The sequence below is a fragment of the Candida theae genome (genome assembly GCF_024610275.1).
Source record: "Candida theae strain CBS 12239 chromosome Unknown scaffold9, whole genome shotgun sequence".
Lineage (NCBI taxonomy): Eukaryota > Fungi > Ascomycota > Pichiomycetes > Serinales > Debaryomycetaceae > Lodderomyces > Lodderomyces theae.
In genome coordinates, this window is record NW_026261447.1 from 223,122 (window position 1) to 239,762 (window position 16,641).

Here is a 16,641-nt window from a genome sequence, read left to right on the forward strand (position 1 = left end):
TATTATGAGAAAAAGTATTTACTTTCCAAAACGTATCTAATATCTAAGGTACCCTTCTTAGGCAAATTTAGTATTTGTAAAGGAACGAAAACTGGAACCAACTGCTTGCGATACGACTTATCGAGCTGAACCCGTTCACTATCCTCAACATTCGGATTGTAGTTATATATATTGTTTCCAACTATGTGGAACAATTTCGGATTGTGTTGATTGAGTAGTTGAGAAATAGGATGATCTTGTCTCATTTCATGGACTTGTCGCAATTCATGGTTCAACACCTCGCTCATTTTACCATACTCTCCTTCATACCCCAGTCGTATTGACTTTAGGTCATCGTATAGATTCGGCCACTCCAGCTTGTTGAAATAAACCAATTGGAACAAATTCAAGTGCTCAACTTGGCTAACAAAATCGTCTCGAACATGAGACATATAATCAAATGAATGTAGTTTGACAAAAGTTTGTCGCAAGATTTGCGAGAGCGTTTCAACTTGGCTTGCGTGAGTCCAATACGAATCATGAATCGATGCAAATGTCACCAGACCTACCAGACCTCTACTAGCTCCATCATCACCCCGGACCCCCTCCTCCTCTCCAGCACAGGCATCACACGTCATAAACATGTGACTAGCATCCAAAGAATGGATAAAGTTTGGCGCAATTGCCAACTCATGCTTACGTCGATCCATCGGTGCATGCTTACTCAGAGCCAGTTGCATAATTGAACCCAATGCACCGGCAACACTATGCGGTTGCTGTTTCTTTCGATAAGTTTGAAGAACAGGGAACCCAGACGCAGATATCCAACTTATTGGAATATAACTTATGCCACTCTTGTACCAATCCTCCAATGATTTTGCTGCCGATGTAAAAGTGAGCGACAGAGACGCATGCAGTTTCAGTTGGAGGTAGTCCAAGGTCTTTACGTTATAACCAGTCAAAATGCGTCTCACGTTTTGAACTAACCACCGCTCCATTTGTTTGGCGTTGTGGAATAGTTCATCGATTGATGATAGAATCTTCCTTGCCAAGTACATTGTTGATTTCAAATTGAACGAACGTAGCCTGTCAATGGTCTCTTCATCATATAATCCACGCTTGGAAGGATTTTCATCATGATCAGAAACGATTTTCTCAACATTTTCCAAAATTTGTCGACTTGCACCAACTAGAGTGACTCCATATACAGTAGTCATGACCGGCCGTTTAATCAAGTTCCGATCCAAAATCAGTAATATGAATTTAGCATGGTCTCGGTGCACCTCCAGTAGTTTTCCATTTGTCACATCATTGATGATCTTACGTTCAACAATGTCTCTCACTGTTGAATAGACATCCTGTTTTGAGTCCACAGGGACTAAATTCACTGCTTTCCCACCAAGCTCATCCGCAGCTAGTGCAGCGTAATGCTGAAGTCCATTACATGATCCATCCTGATGAATTGGTAATCGACACATATATTCCCCAACCGAACCCTTGCCCAGTTCAACAAACTCCAAAATGTTCTTCAATTCAATACAAACTGATAAGGCAGAAAATGGTTCATCGGCTTTCATCCACCATCGATTTTGCAAAGGATCCGTAGCCGAATCAATAATGTTTGCTCTATTTTGATTGTAAAACTCCTCACAGTCAATGCAGCTTCCCCCAAATACCGACAAAAGTTGGTACTTCACCCAGTACAAGCCATTGAGACCCAAAGGCTGACCAAACCAGAATTGAAACAAGGACCGGGTCAAGTCTCCACCATAATGCGTCAACGGCGATAAAGGATATACTCTCCCCCTAAAATCAAATACATAACAATGGTACAACATATCGCCATTACGCCCAAATGCATTGGCCAACATATTAACAGTTTCGAAATTCAGTCTCAACCCTTTCAAGTCGATGACTTCTTGCTTTGATTTATTTGCTTCGTCGACAACTTTTGGGGGTATGTTTAGAAACCCCTGTGGTAAATCAATCACCTTGTTGAAAACCAGTAACATCTCCGGGTTGATTGCCCAAGCAGTTTTGCCCATTTGATCAAGACATTTGAATGCGGAATCTAGCTTTCCTTGGTGTTGAGCATTGGTCAAAATAGTTTGTTGTAACTTATCGACCCCACTCAAGAACGGGGTGCTTCGTTCCAAATACGCACCTCTATTTACACCGAGCCAGGGTTCGGGTGGACACAATAATGGAAAATGATGGGAGTCAGAGCCGATGGGGATTGCAGTTAAGCTTTGTGAAAGTGCAGGGTGAATCTTTATGAAAACTTTAGATTTTGTGGGGGAAGTGTAGATTGTGTCAAGATAGAATGGTGAATTGAGCTTGGTGTTGCTTTCTTTACTCTCATTGATATTTGCAAGTTCTTTAGGTAGGGTGCAAGATTCAATAACAGATCTGATCAAGATACTCGAAAATTTGTCAAACTCGTCATCGGAAATAAATTTGAAAAGCTGAGCTCTGTTGTCTGATCTTTTCATCAATATAATGTCCCGTCTAAACACCAGCCTCATATCATTCAATACTTCCAAGACTCCAACTTGGCCCCTATATGCAGACGAAATCAATTTATGAATTATATGACCGACAATCGAGATTAGGGGAAACACCTGTATAAATTGCTGAAACTGATAAAGAACCTTCTCCTCGTGTGAAGCCGGTGATTTCACCATCATCAGCAGCTTAATCTTCTCACAACTAGAATCCACCCAAGTCTTAATCAACTCATGTTGAGATGCGATGAATTTCGCACTTTTCTCTGAGATCGCATTGAATTTTGATGGACTTTTAATCAACTTGTGAGTGTATTGCTCTAGATTTGACTGTTTTGATTTATTGAATGAAAGATAGCTTTGCACAAATATACTCTTTTGATCAGTTGGTAACGCATCATAAAATTTGTAGCACGAAACAATTGGTTCTCCATTCCACCGAAACTTGTTGTCTGTGATGTACCTACAAGCACTTTCGAAATGCAAGTTGCCTGAGTCATCCAAGTATGGCTCAATAGGTACGTCAATGATATTTGGGTCACTAACTTTCTTTGGATATTCGAGGTCGCTCGTCTTTGGTCTGAGCTCCATTAGACTATTCCTCAAATGTTCATCCGCTAACCTCTTTGATAACTGCACCAAGTCAACGCCAAATTCATCCACTATCTGGTCAAACGTCTTTTGAATTGGAAGCATGAGTATCCCCTTTTTGCCGTGTATCAGATCTATGTAATACGCATGTAGTAAAGTCTTCAAGGTCGTGTCAATATGCTGCTTCAATGATTCTTCATGCATCTCATTTTTCATCTGCCTAAGCAATGCAATATATCTTTGAATGACGTCAATGATCTCTTTGAAGCTGTGTCTTGTGTTGCTTTTGTTATATACATCGAGGCCGGCTTGAATAAGTTCCAACATCGGTCGTACCTTGTCTTTCTGCCAGTCATTACAATGCTCCAACTCTTGTAGGTGCTTAATAGCAGTTGGTACATCTTCTTTCAAAAGTAGGCGCGTGTATTCCTTGACTAATTGGTCCCATTGCTTCTGATCGTCATTAGGAAAAGTGAATCTCTCTGGATCGAATATTGACTTGTTCGTTTCATATGATATGGATGCAACGCTTCTTTGGCAAAACTGGAAACGGCTATATCGGGTAAACAAAAGTCTCGATCTTATGTTTCGTATCATAGTAGCATTTTTTTTGGGTATCGTTTCATTTCATCGCAAGATGTGCTTCTGATTGGATTGAAATTTTTTTTTTCAAAAAACCTCTCAATTAGGCAACTCATTTCATCGCGGTTAAGAAAGTTATCGTTGACTCATGTACTAAGCAAAGCACCATGCACAGAATATCGAGAATACCATACAGATTCTTATCATCCAAAGCCGACAGGTTTGTTCCCAAGAGTGGTGTATACCCAAAAGGATACATCGTTGGTGGAATACACTGCGGTGTCAAAAAGGACGGGAAATCATTCGACTTGGCAATACTTCATAGCACTCATGGAAAAGATGCATCTGCTGCTGCTGTGTTTACCAAGAACAAGTTCAAAGCCGCACCAGTTCAAGTCTCTCAACGTATCATTAAAGAGACAAAAGGTGCAGGAATCAATTCGATTGTGGTAAACAGTGGTAATGCCAATGCTGTCACAGGTACTCAAGGAATGAGAGATGCTGAGGACATGTCATTGGTGACGGACTCAATGCTTGGAAACAGACCTAGCTCTACCTTGGTAATGTCTACCGGTGTCATTGGAAATAATTTGCCCATCGACAAGATCTTATCTGGTATTCCTAAATTAGCATCGGACCACTTGGGTAATACTCACCAAGATTGGGTCAATTGTGCAACAGCCATCTGCACTACTGATACCTTCCCCAAACTTGTTAGCAAACAGTTCACCATTGGTAATGACACTTACACACTAGCCGGGTTGTGTAAAGGGGCTGGTATGATTTGCCCAAATATGGCAACCTTACTCGGTTTTTTCGTTACTGATGCACCCGTTTCACCTTCAGCATTACAACTGATTCTCAAATATTCAGTTGATAGGTCATTCAATAGTATCACCGTAGATGGAGACATGTCTACAAATGACACCATTGTCGCTATTGCAAATGGTGCTGCCGGTGGGGAGTTAATTGACCTCGACGCTTCAAAGGGTGAGAGATTCTCGGCAATTCAAAAAGAGATTACAGATTTTGCTCAGCAATTGGCTCAATTGGTTGTTCGAGATGGGGAGGGAGCAACCAAATTCATCACCATCAGGGTCAAGGATAGTTTATCGTATGACGATGCCAAATCAATTGCTTCGAGTGTGGCAAATTCATCCCTCTTCAAAACTGCGATGTACGGAAAGGATGCCAATTGGGGTCGTATACTTTGTGCCATAGGCTATGCCCAAGTGTCTAGTGGTGACTCAGTCATCCCTTCCAAAACAAGTGTCAAGTTTGTTCCTGTAGATGGTAGTGAAGACCTCAACTTGCTTGTCAATGGAGAGCCAGAGAAGGTTGATGAAGAGAGGGCATCCAAAATTTTGGAAAGCGAGGACCTTGTAATCGAGATTGATTTGGGAACCGGTGGAGGCCAAAGTGCTGATTTTTGGACGTGTGACTTGTCCCATGAGTATGTGACTATAAATGGAGATTACAGGTCATAATAAAGATAATCTGGACTTATTATAAAAGATCAAGCAAATGAAATTGCACTCTTATGTACCTGAATATAGAGACAAGTTCTATCACATTATCACTTTTGGTTCTCTCGCTTACCCTCCTCCACGTTTAACGAAATTGAGGCTTGCGGTGACACAGTTAACGACCCCCTCAATAGTGTAGGAGAATTATCAGTAGAGCCATTTCTTGACATTGCAATGATCAAAGACACACTACTTGCAACTCTTGATACTTTTGCTTTGAATGCATCCATACTCTTATCGATGCCTGAGAATTTTCTTGCCAATGCTACTATCGGCCAAGGAAAAGCCCTGAACAAGGGGAGAAACTTGCCATAAAATGGCAACTTGATTTCTCCTCTTCGACCTTGCTCTATTGCCAGTACAACATATGACGCGACAAATTTTGGATCCAATTCTGGTGCAAATATTTGGGTAGGGGTTCGCACTCCTTTAAACATTTTAGTGCTAAGTTGTCCTGGACACACGAGTAACGTTTTAATCCCATTGGATCCAATTACTGGAGAGCCAAGCTCATGCGTAAGTGACTCGTGCAATGCTATAAGTCCTGATTTTGAGGCACCATATGCGCTTAATCTTGCCGGTGACATGTAACCCAAAACTGAAGCGATTGTAACAATGTATCCGCGTCCCATTTGAATCATCCCCGGCAAATAAGATTTTATTGTATAAAAGCTTGACATGAGATTGGTCTGGATCGTCTTTTCAATTTCATGAAACGATAGATCCAACAATGGTTTTCCAGTCGCAATTGCAGCGTTATTGATAAGAATTGTCACAGTTCCCACCAACAGCTCGACCTTCTTTTGAACATCCAAAACATTTTCTCGTTTGCTTACATCACAGATGAAGTAAGCTACGTCTTGTACCCTATCCTCATCTTTGGGACTGGTAATATCGAGCACCACTACTTTCACTTTTCTACTGACAAGTTGCAACACAAATTCCTTCCCCAATCCTGAACAGCCACCTGTGACCAACGCAATATCAAATTTAGGTTCCAAAACGGTTCCAAAAATCAAGTCCGACAACTTCCTAAAGACGAAGTTGAGCCAATAGACAAGGCGTAGAAGTATGTACGTGGTAAAGAACATGTTGGATGTTTTTTTTTTTGCAACACAGATTTTTAAGAAGAGAAGAGGTAGCCTTTATATAGGGATTACCCAAGAGTACTTTACATCAAGCCAGACAAAGCAAGGTTTCCGAATCGATTGGAGCTGTTGGTTATTAAGTCGATTACCAATATGAATCCACAAATCGCGGGGGTTGCTTTTACTTGAACACCTCTCTACACTTTTGTACCTAATCCAAAGCTTTGCAGAAAAAAAAAAATTTTCTAACAAAAACTTCCATCATGATTTGATCCCCCCCCCCCCCATCACTTCACATCACTTCACATCTCATCTCATCGTCACCACCACTTTGCAAACATGTCTATGCAAATGCTAATAACACCAAAGAACAAGTACAACCCCAAACTTCTCAAACAGATCAAAAAAATCAACAACCTAAGAGGCAAACCAGAGAACAGTTATAAATTCGATGCTTCAAAATACAAAGAACTCGAGTTGTTTGTATACCAACAACGCCCGTTTGTGTACAAGCCAGCACATGGCATCAGGTATTTCTGGAAAGAGTCATTACCTACGTTGAGGTACCACAATCCAGACGTTCAATTCACTGTGACCAATGTAACTGTTGAAAACGAAGAGGATTTGCCTAAATTGCCATTAAAATTGCAAATCCATGGTCAAACAGAGGAGAATAACTCGGTGATTGAGTGTGCTAGTAAACCACCGCACCAGATTTTCAGTGAGCTTATTAAACTTACGAATGCAAGACAATTGACCGAGGAAGAAATTCCAAAGCTCCCACTCAAACCAGCTAAAAAGTAAAATATAAAAGTGTTAGATAAAATGCATTGACGACCTTGTACATACAGAAATACACGTTATCCTAACTTGCTTTCAAAAAGCTGAGCAAAGCATCTTGTCCTTTCAACTCCATTAGCTTCTTAATTTTCAACAACTCGTCAATCTCATCCGATGCTAATTTGTGCGTTTCTGTAGTTTTTTGTTCTTCCGTGTTTACCACTTGAAGTAAAGCATCCAAATTTAGTTGCTTCTGTCTCTCCTTTATTAAATTTAATCCAGTAACAACCTCCTTCTCCTCGGGGTTCTCTTCTAATCTCTTGGCAAGTTCGTACTCGGTATTCAGTGCAAGGATGTCCTCTTTGCTTTGGACTTTTTGAACAAAGTCCATCAATATCAGTCGCTCAGGTATTCGATACGTTATCAAACTCGAATTACTTGTCTTTGGTATGCTCACCACGTTAGTAGACACTTTTGCCGAAACTCCCTTGCGAGTGGACTTCGTTTTGAAACAAGATGCTGTTTTATAATTGGGATGTATTGCATCCATGTCGTCACCCCACGATGCTAGCACATCCAACTTACTTCCATTCCCAGAATAAGCCTCGACCTCATCCAAACTCTGATGCTTCGAACCGTCTCTGAAATACTCATCGTTATCAAACTTCACCACGAAGCTCTCCATTGCCAACATTTTCAAGAAATTGCTATGCAATGAACCTTCAACAATTTCAGTCTCTTTAAACTCTCTCAATTCCGGTAAACCCCTCGGCAACAAGTCTTTAACATGGTTGGGACATCTCCACTTGTCTCCAATTGTTTTGGGTCCAAACATTGGATACGGGAGACAGTCCACGTGGTATATGAGCGGGCAATAGTCACATCTAATCAATGTCCTGTGATTTTGCCCGGACTCTCCACATTTGTGGCACAAGTACGGGTTGCCTTGCTCGTCGTATAAACTATCAATTTCCAAGTCTTCATTTCTATTGTATCCGGAAAGTTGTTGACCATTTCTTTTGCTGGAAGGTAGGTCATCTTTTTCTGTAGCATCAGCATAGTCCCCATTTTCACCTGTATATACACCAACAAAAGTTTGTTCTCTCAAGTTCTTTGGAAGTTGAAATTCCTTTGGGTTTCTAACCTCCAATTCATTCAATAGTTTCCCAAATATACCGATATCTTTCCAATTAGGTACCAATTGTGGGTGCCTCTTTGCAAAACATTCATGACAATACCAATCGTCCTCCGGAGGTTCTTCCATTGGCGGATCGCAACAGGTAAAGTGGAATGATTTTGGACAAGACTCACAACAAATGAAAATCCCTGGACGCCCACACGCAAAACAGAAATCATCATTATCCTTATGCGTGTCCTCCTCTAGATGCAATTCATTTTTGATTTTGGTATTGGGGGCTAGTAGTTTTGTACTGGGTGATTTCTTTGGTGATGTGATTTTTAATTTTTTGAGTGCACTTTTGGGTGTGTTTCTATTGGATCTTTTGTTGGTTGGCTGTTTGGGTGTTTGTACCGTCAATTTGAGCTTCGTGATTTTCGACGTCGCTCGTGGAGTCGGTGATGCTGGTTCTCTAATCTCGCTTTCGTTGGTGATGTCTCTTGTAATTGGTGTTTGCAATTGTGACCTATAGAGTTCTTCCAATTTTTCCTCCTTGACTTTATCAATTTCAGGAACTTGTGAAACTTCTCGCGAGGAATCAGCAGTTCCCTTTCCCTTGCCTCGCCTCAACTTCTGGGGCCAAAGCGACTCTTTCTTTATCTTGGCAGAAGGAAACTCTTCCAAAGGTAGGCCAGTATAGCTTGGCGCTGGTGGCGCGAGTTCGGGCTCCGTGAATTTGGTATCCAGACCGGACGAAATCAGTGATGCCTCGCTATCGGAAATAACTTCTATTCTCCCATTCTCCTTCAACAACGGGCTCGCCGAAAGCTTAGGAGTATTGTTCTGCTCTAGTTTTGACAAACGCGTTGATTTCCTCTTGCCTGACCCATTCTCTTCACCCATACTAGTGGATTTGCGTTTCTTGTTTTCAGTTTTCTTAATACCGTTCTTAGAAGATGTTGTTGAATCCAGCAGCGACGTTGAGCTTCCATTAACTGCAGGTGCGGAATTACTCCGACTTCTTTCCCTCGATTTCATTCAGGCCCTTTTTGTAAGCATTCACCAGTTAATTGATATTCCCGTATAGTTTTCAATGTTGGATAACAATGTTGGATAAGGCCACGGAAAGAAAAGTGGATACGAAAGGAAGAAGAAAAAAAAAAATAAAAAAAAACTTCAAAGATTTCAAAGAATCAAAATCCTTGTTAGAATACTGTAAGAAGTGTATTCACAGCAAACATGCCGCTGCAAAACATTATACATAGTTCACTACTTAACATGTGAGGGTAGCTTGGAGACGGGCAACGCTGCGTCCAAGTCTAAAGAAAATGTGTTTGCACTGAAACCCAACAAGCGGATTCTGATAATTGTAACCAATGTAGCTGTAGCCGTATGGAAAACGTAGCAAGATATAGCTGAGACTTGTGAGGTAGCGAGTGGATGTAAAACTTTCAGTGAGAACGTATCGATGGTGATGCGCTCGCGACGTCAGTAAGCAATGCCAATTTTGACTCCAGCAGTGTGGGGAGATATCAAGAACATGTAGAATGCTTGTGGTGTATGGACTCATCTCTCTCTCTCTCTCTCTCTCTCTCTCTCTCTCTCTCCCGTACCGACTTTCTCATTTGGAACTATTGTCGAGCTGATTGTTGAACACATAAAGGTGACAAATTGGCCAACTAAATGTGCCTTGTGAGCCGAACCAACAGGTAGCCATCGCAATAAATCAAGCTTGAGCGTCTTGAATCAACATGAACTCGACAGAGTTCTAAAGCAAATCGACTCGACTACCATAAGTGGAGATAACTTCCCCTCTCAACATTGAATAAATTAGTGTCACTGGGAGTAAATATCCAACAAAAGCTAGAAGCATAGTGCAGAACCGCTTAGCAAACTGAGTCTGTATAAACAAAGGGACCCCGTAGAAGCATTAAACAATCATGGTATGGCCCATTCATTGCACACAAGAACTGGATTTCTTCTTGCGCAAACTCTCCACCAAAAATCAGAACGTAACAACTCAATGCCTCTCAATACTTCCAAAGCAAGTCCAATTATCCCTTGCCGGGGGAATGTACAGCTACGATAACCCATGTTGCTGCTGGCTCAACAAAGTGAAGCAGTGTCGAAGTCTAAGTCTCAGTCTCGGCCCCGGGAACTAGCGGCAATCTGTCTCCCCCTCTGCCTCTCTCTTTCTAGAGTAGACTGTGTGGATAAAAGCATGTCTTAGTCAAATCCTCATATCACATACACTGCCATTGTTGTGTTGTCATGCATACATGTCAGTCAGAGAGGATAAACCGAGTCAAGGTGTTGTTTCTTGCGTATTTCTTTTTTTTTGTTTTCTTTTCTTTTCTTTTATCGGGAGAAAAGTGATCTCAGTCACACGTAGTCAACTCCATCAGCACTTCCATGAACCCAACCACCATTTTAATGACTCAATGCCAAACTTTATGCTATGCTTGAGTCATTTCTGTGAGCTACATGGACCACAGATTATTGTTTGTACACAGGTGACAACGGACGATAAAAAGCAGGATTTCATCCACACTTCAACATCAAATCAGGGTGTTTGTGCATCTTGCCAGTTGATACTACCCGAACACGCAGCCAACCTCGTTACAAACTCAGACTCGAAAACATTCATCTCAACAGCTTACCCAAGCTCGCAAAAACGGTATGCGGCATTAAAGAAACTAATGATGAAATCCTTATCAGTGGAGACTGTATCCGATATCGTCAAGCCAATGTTTTTCGGTGATGCCATTTATGGCTACTGTTTGAACAAAATTTTCAAAATATACGACATCAATGCAAGAGGACAAGAGAGGAAATATAGCCTAATGATGGTTTCCGACTCTGAATCTGACTTGTTGCAAAACTGGGACATTTTGACATTGTACATGACTGAATTCATCGATTTGATACAGCAAAGAGTGTCACAAGCCAATGCCAAGTTGCATAAACTGAGCGGTGGTTCAATGGTTGATAATGAACGATACTTACGAAGATCAATGACTCGACCAAAGTCGTTGATTGAGCTTACGGATGACAATCAAATATTTGTAAAGTTTCATCTTTGGGCAGTTGAAACATTGAAGGATACACTAAGGTGAGGAGGACATAGGTAAAGCAAAAGTTCCAAAGGTGTTTATATTCGATATCTGTCTAATACTATACCGTAAACACATCTAATAATTGATTTATGTTTTGGCAAGCAAATCTTTCAATTGACCTCTACTTTCCAACGCTTGTAAATCAGAGTTTCCGCCAATATGCTTCCCATTGATGAAGATATTAGGCACGGTTCTTTGTCCACTAATTTCCTGCAAAGCACGCTGAACATTACCACCATCGGATGTGGTGTTCAACTCAATCAACTTGTAATCGACTCCATACTTGTGCAATAAATCCTTAGTGGCGGTACAGTATGGACAATACGTCTTTGAGTAGACTAAAATCTTGCTAGATTCGATAGTTGACTCGACAGATTTTTTCAACTCCGGCGACACCGGACCGGGCCACAAGCCAACAATGTACGACTTGATCGATTGAAACATGATTGAGTGAAAAAAAGAACTAACGGATCGGTAGATGTGTGTGTGGGTGTGTAGGTGTATAGGTGTAGGTGTAGGTGTGTGTGTAGGTGTGTGTTGTAGCGTTTGATAAGAAACTGTTTATTTTCCGCAATGTCGCAATATCTTATGAGAATCTTTCGACACTATACTACTCTACTATACTCTATAGTATGGCCCTAATAATACACAAACACCTTCTGATCCCCCAACTCAACAGGATTGACTAAATTCTTCACTTCAATCACATCTTCTGCGACTTGGTAAACACCGTCTGGTTTCACATCATGCACGTCATCTCTGTACAACTCCTCCAAGGTGGCATTAGACTCCACTGCTTTCGTCGGTGGGAAACACCCAATGGTCACATGCATATGTCTATTTATAGCTTCGATATCCACCACTTGATTGCTTTTGTTGTCGTGTATTGACACGACTTCACACTTGATGCAGACCAATTTGCCCCTATTGATTACAAATTGAATGAGTTTGACCCTTGCATGGAATTCAAGATACTCCTTTTCTCCTTGTTTACCTTCACCTTTGCCAAAAGTGGCTTTAATCTTTTTCCACTTGGCTTTTCTTTCAGCACCCCTGGCACTGGCAACGTGGGCCAATGTTACATGGAAAGATTCTTGAACCAAACACTCATCCTTCAACTTGTTGTACTCCGGATTTTTATCGAGTTCATTGAGCGAATCTAACATGTTTTGACGGTGGATTGCAATTCCGTAGTATGTGGGGTCCTTTTTTTTGTTTGAAGAGGTCATATCCTTTGTAAACGTTGGCTTGTATTCCAAACTTTTTTTAAACTTGGTTTCGATTTCTTCATCACTTGGTCTATTCTTGATCAACTGAGGATACTCTCGTGACAATTCATCAATAATGATCTTGACATTTGCCAAAGAGGAATCATTTTCATTCAATTTGAGATTAATCACATGATCAAATTGAGAATCAGGGAAACGTTTGGTGTCGACTGGCTGGAATCGAGACATAAACCCTTTCATGACTTTGGTCGTCAACTCCTCATCCGATGCAGCTTTCAACAGCTGATGATTGTCGCCTCTTTCCTTGACCCTGTTAAACGTTATTCTCCACAACTCATCTTCACTTATATCATTGACAAAATTGATTCCAATATACTTGATTTCCTTCCTTTCATCCAAGTACAAGTGTCTCTTTTCGGCAATAGTGGTGAATATTTGTTTCCTCTCTCTGAACTCGGAATTGTTTCTATCAAAAATCACCACTGGGTAATTATCCAATGCTTGTAACGCCAAATCTGTAATTTTCACTTTAGCATTCTTACCAACATTGTCATTCTGTATATGGATCCAATCGGGAAACAATGAGTGTAGAGTATTAAACACTGTTGTCTTGCCACAACCCAACGTCGAAATCGACACAAGAAGAAACGTTGTCTCTTCATCAACACCCCCATTATCCAACTTCAATTTCCTCACTTCTTCAGTGAGTTTTGCATCAATAGAAAGCAAGTTCATACCATTTGTCTCGTGTAAATCCTGCAAAAACAATTGACGAACATGGATGATTCCATGTCCGAGGTTGAAACTTTCTTTCAAATCCGGCTTCTCTGCAAACAACTTTTCAACAAACTCAAGATATTTTTTAGTAATGTACTTGTTTTTCTTGATTTTGATTGACGGTGCTGGAGTTCCCCCCAACATCTGTCTAGTAACTTCACGAAATTGACGATATAGCAAATATGGTTCCTCAAACTTGTACTTGAAAAAGAAATCTTCGCCATTTCTTTTGCAGCGAATGACAAACCCTTCAACTTCACGACCATTATACGTGCCTGTCTCGCTACATTTGTGCAAAAATTGGAAAAGCTCATCGACATTGTCAAACAGAAGGTACTCAATGGTTTTGAACCCCCAATCTTGGGCAAATTTCACCACGTCGCTAATGGGCACAGTTTGAAACTTGATTGTGTTGTAATTTAGTCCATGTAGATACAATCCCGATTTATCCTTGGGGTACGGCAAGACATGTTCTTCAAACTCGTCATCGCACAACTCTGTCACTGCAGTCAAGTTGTGTTTATGCAAATAACGAGCCAATTCCCCAACTCGCTCCTCACCTAATTGTTGACGCAAGTGGGCTTCACCTTCAAGCGCATGATTTCTTGTATTATCATCTCTCACACCGGTTGAATGTTTGGAACAAACAAGAATGTCACCACTAGCCAAACCGCTGATGAAAATTATACATCCATTTTCTTTCAATGTGACATCATAGGGCCCAGTTGTTGATTTCTTCAACTCCGCTTCCTTGGTGAAACTCTTTTCATCAACATTGAAGAATTTGTCGTATCCACGCACAACTATTGAGTTGTTATCTGTTGTGAATAGTCCTCTGGCTTGGATCGGTAGTTGTACTTTATCCTTACCATAATCGAAATCAAGAAATTTCCATGAATCTATGGGTGTAGTTGTGTTGTGAGCGGTATTGGTGAACTTTATACATTTTCCATTCCGTTTGAGTTTAGTTGATTCTTCTAGTTTGAGACAAAGTTGTTCAACTTCCTTCTTGGTATCACGCATGTGTTGGTAACAATATATGTGGTTAGCAACACCAAAATGTATATCTCTTCACTGGAAATGTTTAAGTCCCTGATTTCATTTTTTTTTTGTTATTTTTTTTTTTTATTTTTTTTTAGGTTTTCTGTCTTGGGGAAAACAGATTGCCAGAATCTGTATCTACTCGACAATCGCAACAACACCAAAAAAGTGCTCCACTCCCCCCCTTTTCACCGCAATGGCATACCAAGTGGATGTAGATGAGGCCGATGTGGCTGTCCTCAACCAAAACTTGATCAAATCCAAAGCCCTCTTTGAAAGTATTAACCAATCGCTCACCAAAATCTCCAAGAAAACATATGCAGCCCATACCACAATCAAACCTGTTCTTACACAAGTCAATCAATTAACCACATCCAAGAGGGAAGTAGAAGGCGGACTCGGTCTACTTTCAGAAGTGAGTCAGAGTGCTGCACAAATCAACAATTTTGAAAATGCATTGAATAACAATATCGAAGTGATTGGATTACTCAAATATGTCAACACATTGAAACAGTCACAGGAATTGTACAGTCGTATCAAACCTAGGTTCAAGCAGTTTAAGGGAATATTGTACAATTTCCAAAATGTGATTGAGAGAAGTGAATTGAAGGTGCAGAGCTACATTGATGGTGTGCTCAATTTGGAAACTAGTAAAATGATGAATAAGAAACATGAAGTGAAGGTGATTTTCGATTATTTCGGTCAACAGGGTAAAGACCAACACATCGCCAATAAATTTGTCGATAAACGTGGTGCCAAAGTCGTTCAACAGTTGAAAATCGTGGAACATGAACTACAGCCAACAAACATTGAAGGACCTTTTGAAAAAGGGTTGCGAGGGTATAATCAGTTCACAGATGCTGTTGATAACGTATTGAAGGAGGAAGTACTGGTTTTGAAACAATGTGCATTACCACCAGGCTTGATTGGTCCCATTCTGGAATATGCCATACGGGAATATAATCAAGTGATGCAATCATTGGCGACTCGATTGAGCACAACGCTATCAGCCAGCACCGACAACTGTTTAATCTTGTTGGAAATCATTGATAATTTGCTTCGAATGGATTATCAATTAAGTCATCGATACACTGTCAAGAGCATATCATTTGGTAAAATACTTGATCAATTCATTGCCATTGGTACGTCTATTTTCCCCGTTTGTATTCGGGCAATTGAAGCTCAAGTCCAAGGTCTTTCCCAATTCAATCAAGTGACAACGGTTCAAGTATCCACCAGCTCGATCAACTTGGCTCGAAGAATGTGTGAGTTTAAACAGCCATTATTACGATTGATCCAAACTAGGAAACCTGGCGATTGGATCCTGGAGTCTCCTCCATTGCAATACATTGGAGTATTCAACTCGATCATTACAAACACCACATTTGACGACAAATCGCCTGATTTTTTACTCTCGTCGTATTTCGCCGACCTCATTGATTGCGTGATGATCAATATCGAAATCGGATTGAAGAAGCCCCATGGTGAACATGCCATTAAGAAATCAAGTCAAGGTTTTATACTCTTGAGAAACTTGTACTTTGCAGAGCAAATCATCAATCGATCAAAAGAGTTATTCCATATCCTTGGATCCAATGGACAAGAGCGTATCAACAAGTTGAAAAACAGGTTCCTCAAGCTATTCCTTGAAGACTGGAGCTATGCCTCCTACATCATCATTGAACGAATGACCCTCATTGCGACCCAAGCTGGTGGTGGCAACTCCTCCTCCTCCACCTCCGCCGCTGCCACCACTGCTGCTGCTGCTGCTGCTGGCTCCAATGTAAACCCAAACACATCCATAGGCACAGGCGGCGGACAAGCCACCAACCTCTCCAACAAGGAACGGGAGCAAGTTAAGGAATTGTTTAAGAAATTTAATGAATCATTTGAAGAAGCATTGGCCAATTATCGCGCGCTTGATTTTGGTGATGCTAGCTTACGAAGTTTTCTTGGAAATGAAGTGAAGAAGATGATTTTGAATGCGTATTTCAAGTTGTATGATAAGTATGGTAATTCTGATTTCACCAAGAATCGTCTGAAGTATATCAAATGGGACAAATTGCAATTTGAGAGGTTGCTCAATGAGAAGTTGTAAGAGAGGAGAAGAGAGGAGAAGAGAGGAGAATGAACTATGTTACGACTGCAAAGTTAGGCGTAATTGTAACCCTGGGTGGCTTCAAAATATACGAAGGCGAACCTCCATCAACAATACGAAACAAGCAGCAAAAGAAAGCAAAAAAGAGTGAAAAATGTCGGTCATCTCGCCAACTTTAGCACATTGTGTAAAGAAAAAGACTAAATCCTGAGG

The 16,641-nt window shown here is 40.8% G+C and overlaps 9 protein-coding genes across 9 annotated transcripts; 4 read left to right on the forward strand and 5 right to left on the reverse strand. All coding sequences in view use genetic code 12, as the record gives it.

Annotated features, from left to right (window-relative positions):
- Window positions 1-2: 2 nt before the first annotated feature.
- KGF57_003538 (uncharacterized protein) lies at window positions 3-3,671 on the reverse strand (the record flags this gene model as incomplete). Its single annotated transcript, XM_051752968.1, has 1 exon — window positions 3-3,671. One exon carries the CDS (start codon window positions 3,669-3,671, stop codon window positions 3-5), a length of 3,669 nt encoding a protein of 1,222 aa, XP_051608034.1.
- Window positions 3,672-3,823: 152 nt separating this feature from the next.
- Window positions 3,824-5,143, forward strand: ECM42 (glutamate N-acetyltransferase; the record flags this gene model as incomplete). Its single annotated transcript, XM_051752969.1, has 1 exon — window positions 3,824-5,143. The coding sequence occupies one exon, from the start codon at window positions 3,824-3,826 to the stop codon at window positions 5,141-5,143; it is 1,320 nt and encodes a 439-aa protein (XP_051608035.1).
- An 89-nt stretch (window positions 5,144-5,232) lies between these two features.
- On the reverse strand, window positions 5,233-6,273 carry KGF57_003540 (short-chain dehydrogenase/reductase; the record flags this gene model as incomplete). The annotated part of the gene is made up of 1 exon (XM_051752970.1): window positions 5,233-6,273. One exon carries the CDS (start codon window positions 6,271-6,273, stop codon window positions 5,233-5,235), a length of 1,041 nt encoding a protein of 346 aa, XP_051608036.1.
- Window positions 6,274-6,609: 336 nt separating this feature from the next.
- On the forward strand, window positions 6,610-7,074 carry KGF57_003541 (mitochondrial 54S ribosomal protein mL61; the record flags this gene model as incomplete). Its single annotated transcript, XM_051752971.1, has 1 exon — window positions 6,610-7,074. One exon carries the CDS (start codon window positions 6,610-6,612, stop codon window positions 7,072-7,074), a length of 465 nt encoding a protein of 154 aa, XP_051608037.1.
- A 61-nt stretch (window positions 7,075-7,135) lies between these two features.
- KGF57_003542 (uncharacterized protein) lies at window positions 7,136-9,205 on the reverse strand (the record flags this gene model as incomplete). Its single annotated transcript, XM_051752972.1, has 1 exon — window positions 7,136-9,205. One exon carries the CDS (start codon window positions 9,203-9,205, stop codon window positions 7,136-7,138), a length of 2,070 nt encoding a protein of 689 aa, XP_051608038.1.
- A 1,403-nt stretch (window positions 9,206-10,608) lies between these two features.
- KGF57_003543 (uncharacterized protein) lies at window positions 10,609-11,283 on the forward strand (the record flags this gene model as incomplete). Its single annotated transcript, XM_051752973.1, has 1 exon — window positions 10,609-11,283. One exon carries the CDS (start codon window positions 10,609-10,611, stop codon window positions 11,281-11,283), a length of 675 nt encoding a protein of 224 aa, XP_051608039.1.
- Window positions 11,284-11,370: 87 nt separating this feature from the next.
- On the reverse strand, window positions 11,371-11,727 carry KGF57_003544 (glutaredoxin; the record flags this gene model as incomplete). The annotated part of the gene is made up of 1 exon (XM_051752974.1): window positions 11,371-11,727. One exon carries the CDS (start codon window positions 11,725-11,727, stop codon window positions 11,371-11,373), a length of 357 nt encoding a protein of 118 aa, XP_051608040.1.
- A 194-nt stretch (window positions 11,728-11,921) lies between these two features.
- LIG1 (tRNA ligase) lies at window positions 11,922-14,312 on the reverse strand (the record flags this gene model as incomplete). The annotated part of the gene is made up of 1 exon (XM_051752975.1): window positions 11,922-14,312. The coding sequence occupies one exon, from the start codon at window positions 14,310-14,312 to the stop codon at window positions 11,922-11,924; it is 2,391 nt and encodes a 796-aa protein (XP_051608041.1).
- Window positions 14,313-14,526: 214 nt separating this feature from the next.
- On the forward strand, window positions 14,527-16,428 carry EXO70 (GTP-Rho binding exocyst subunit; the record flags this gene model as incomplete). The annotated part of the gene is made up of 1 exon (XM_051752976.1): window positions 14,527-16,428. The coding sequence occupies one exon, from the start codon at window positions 14,527-14,529 to the stop codon at window positions 16,426-16,428; it is 1,902 nt and encodes a 633-aa protein (XP_051608042.1).
- Window positions 16,429-16,641: the final 213 nt, after the last annotated feature.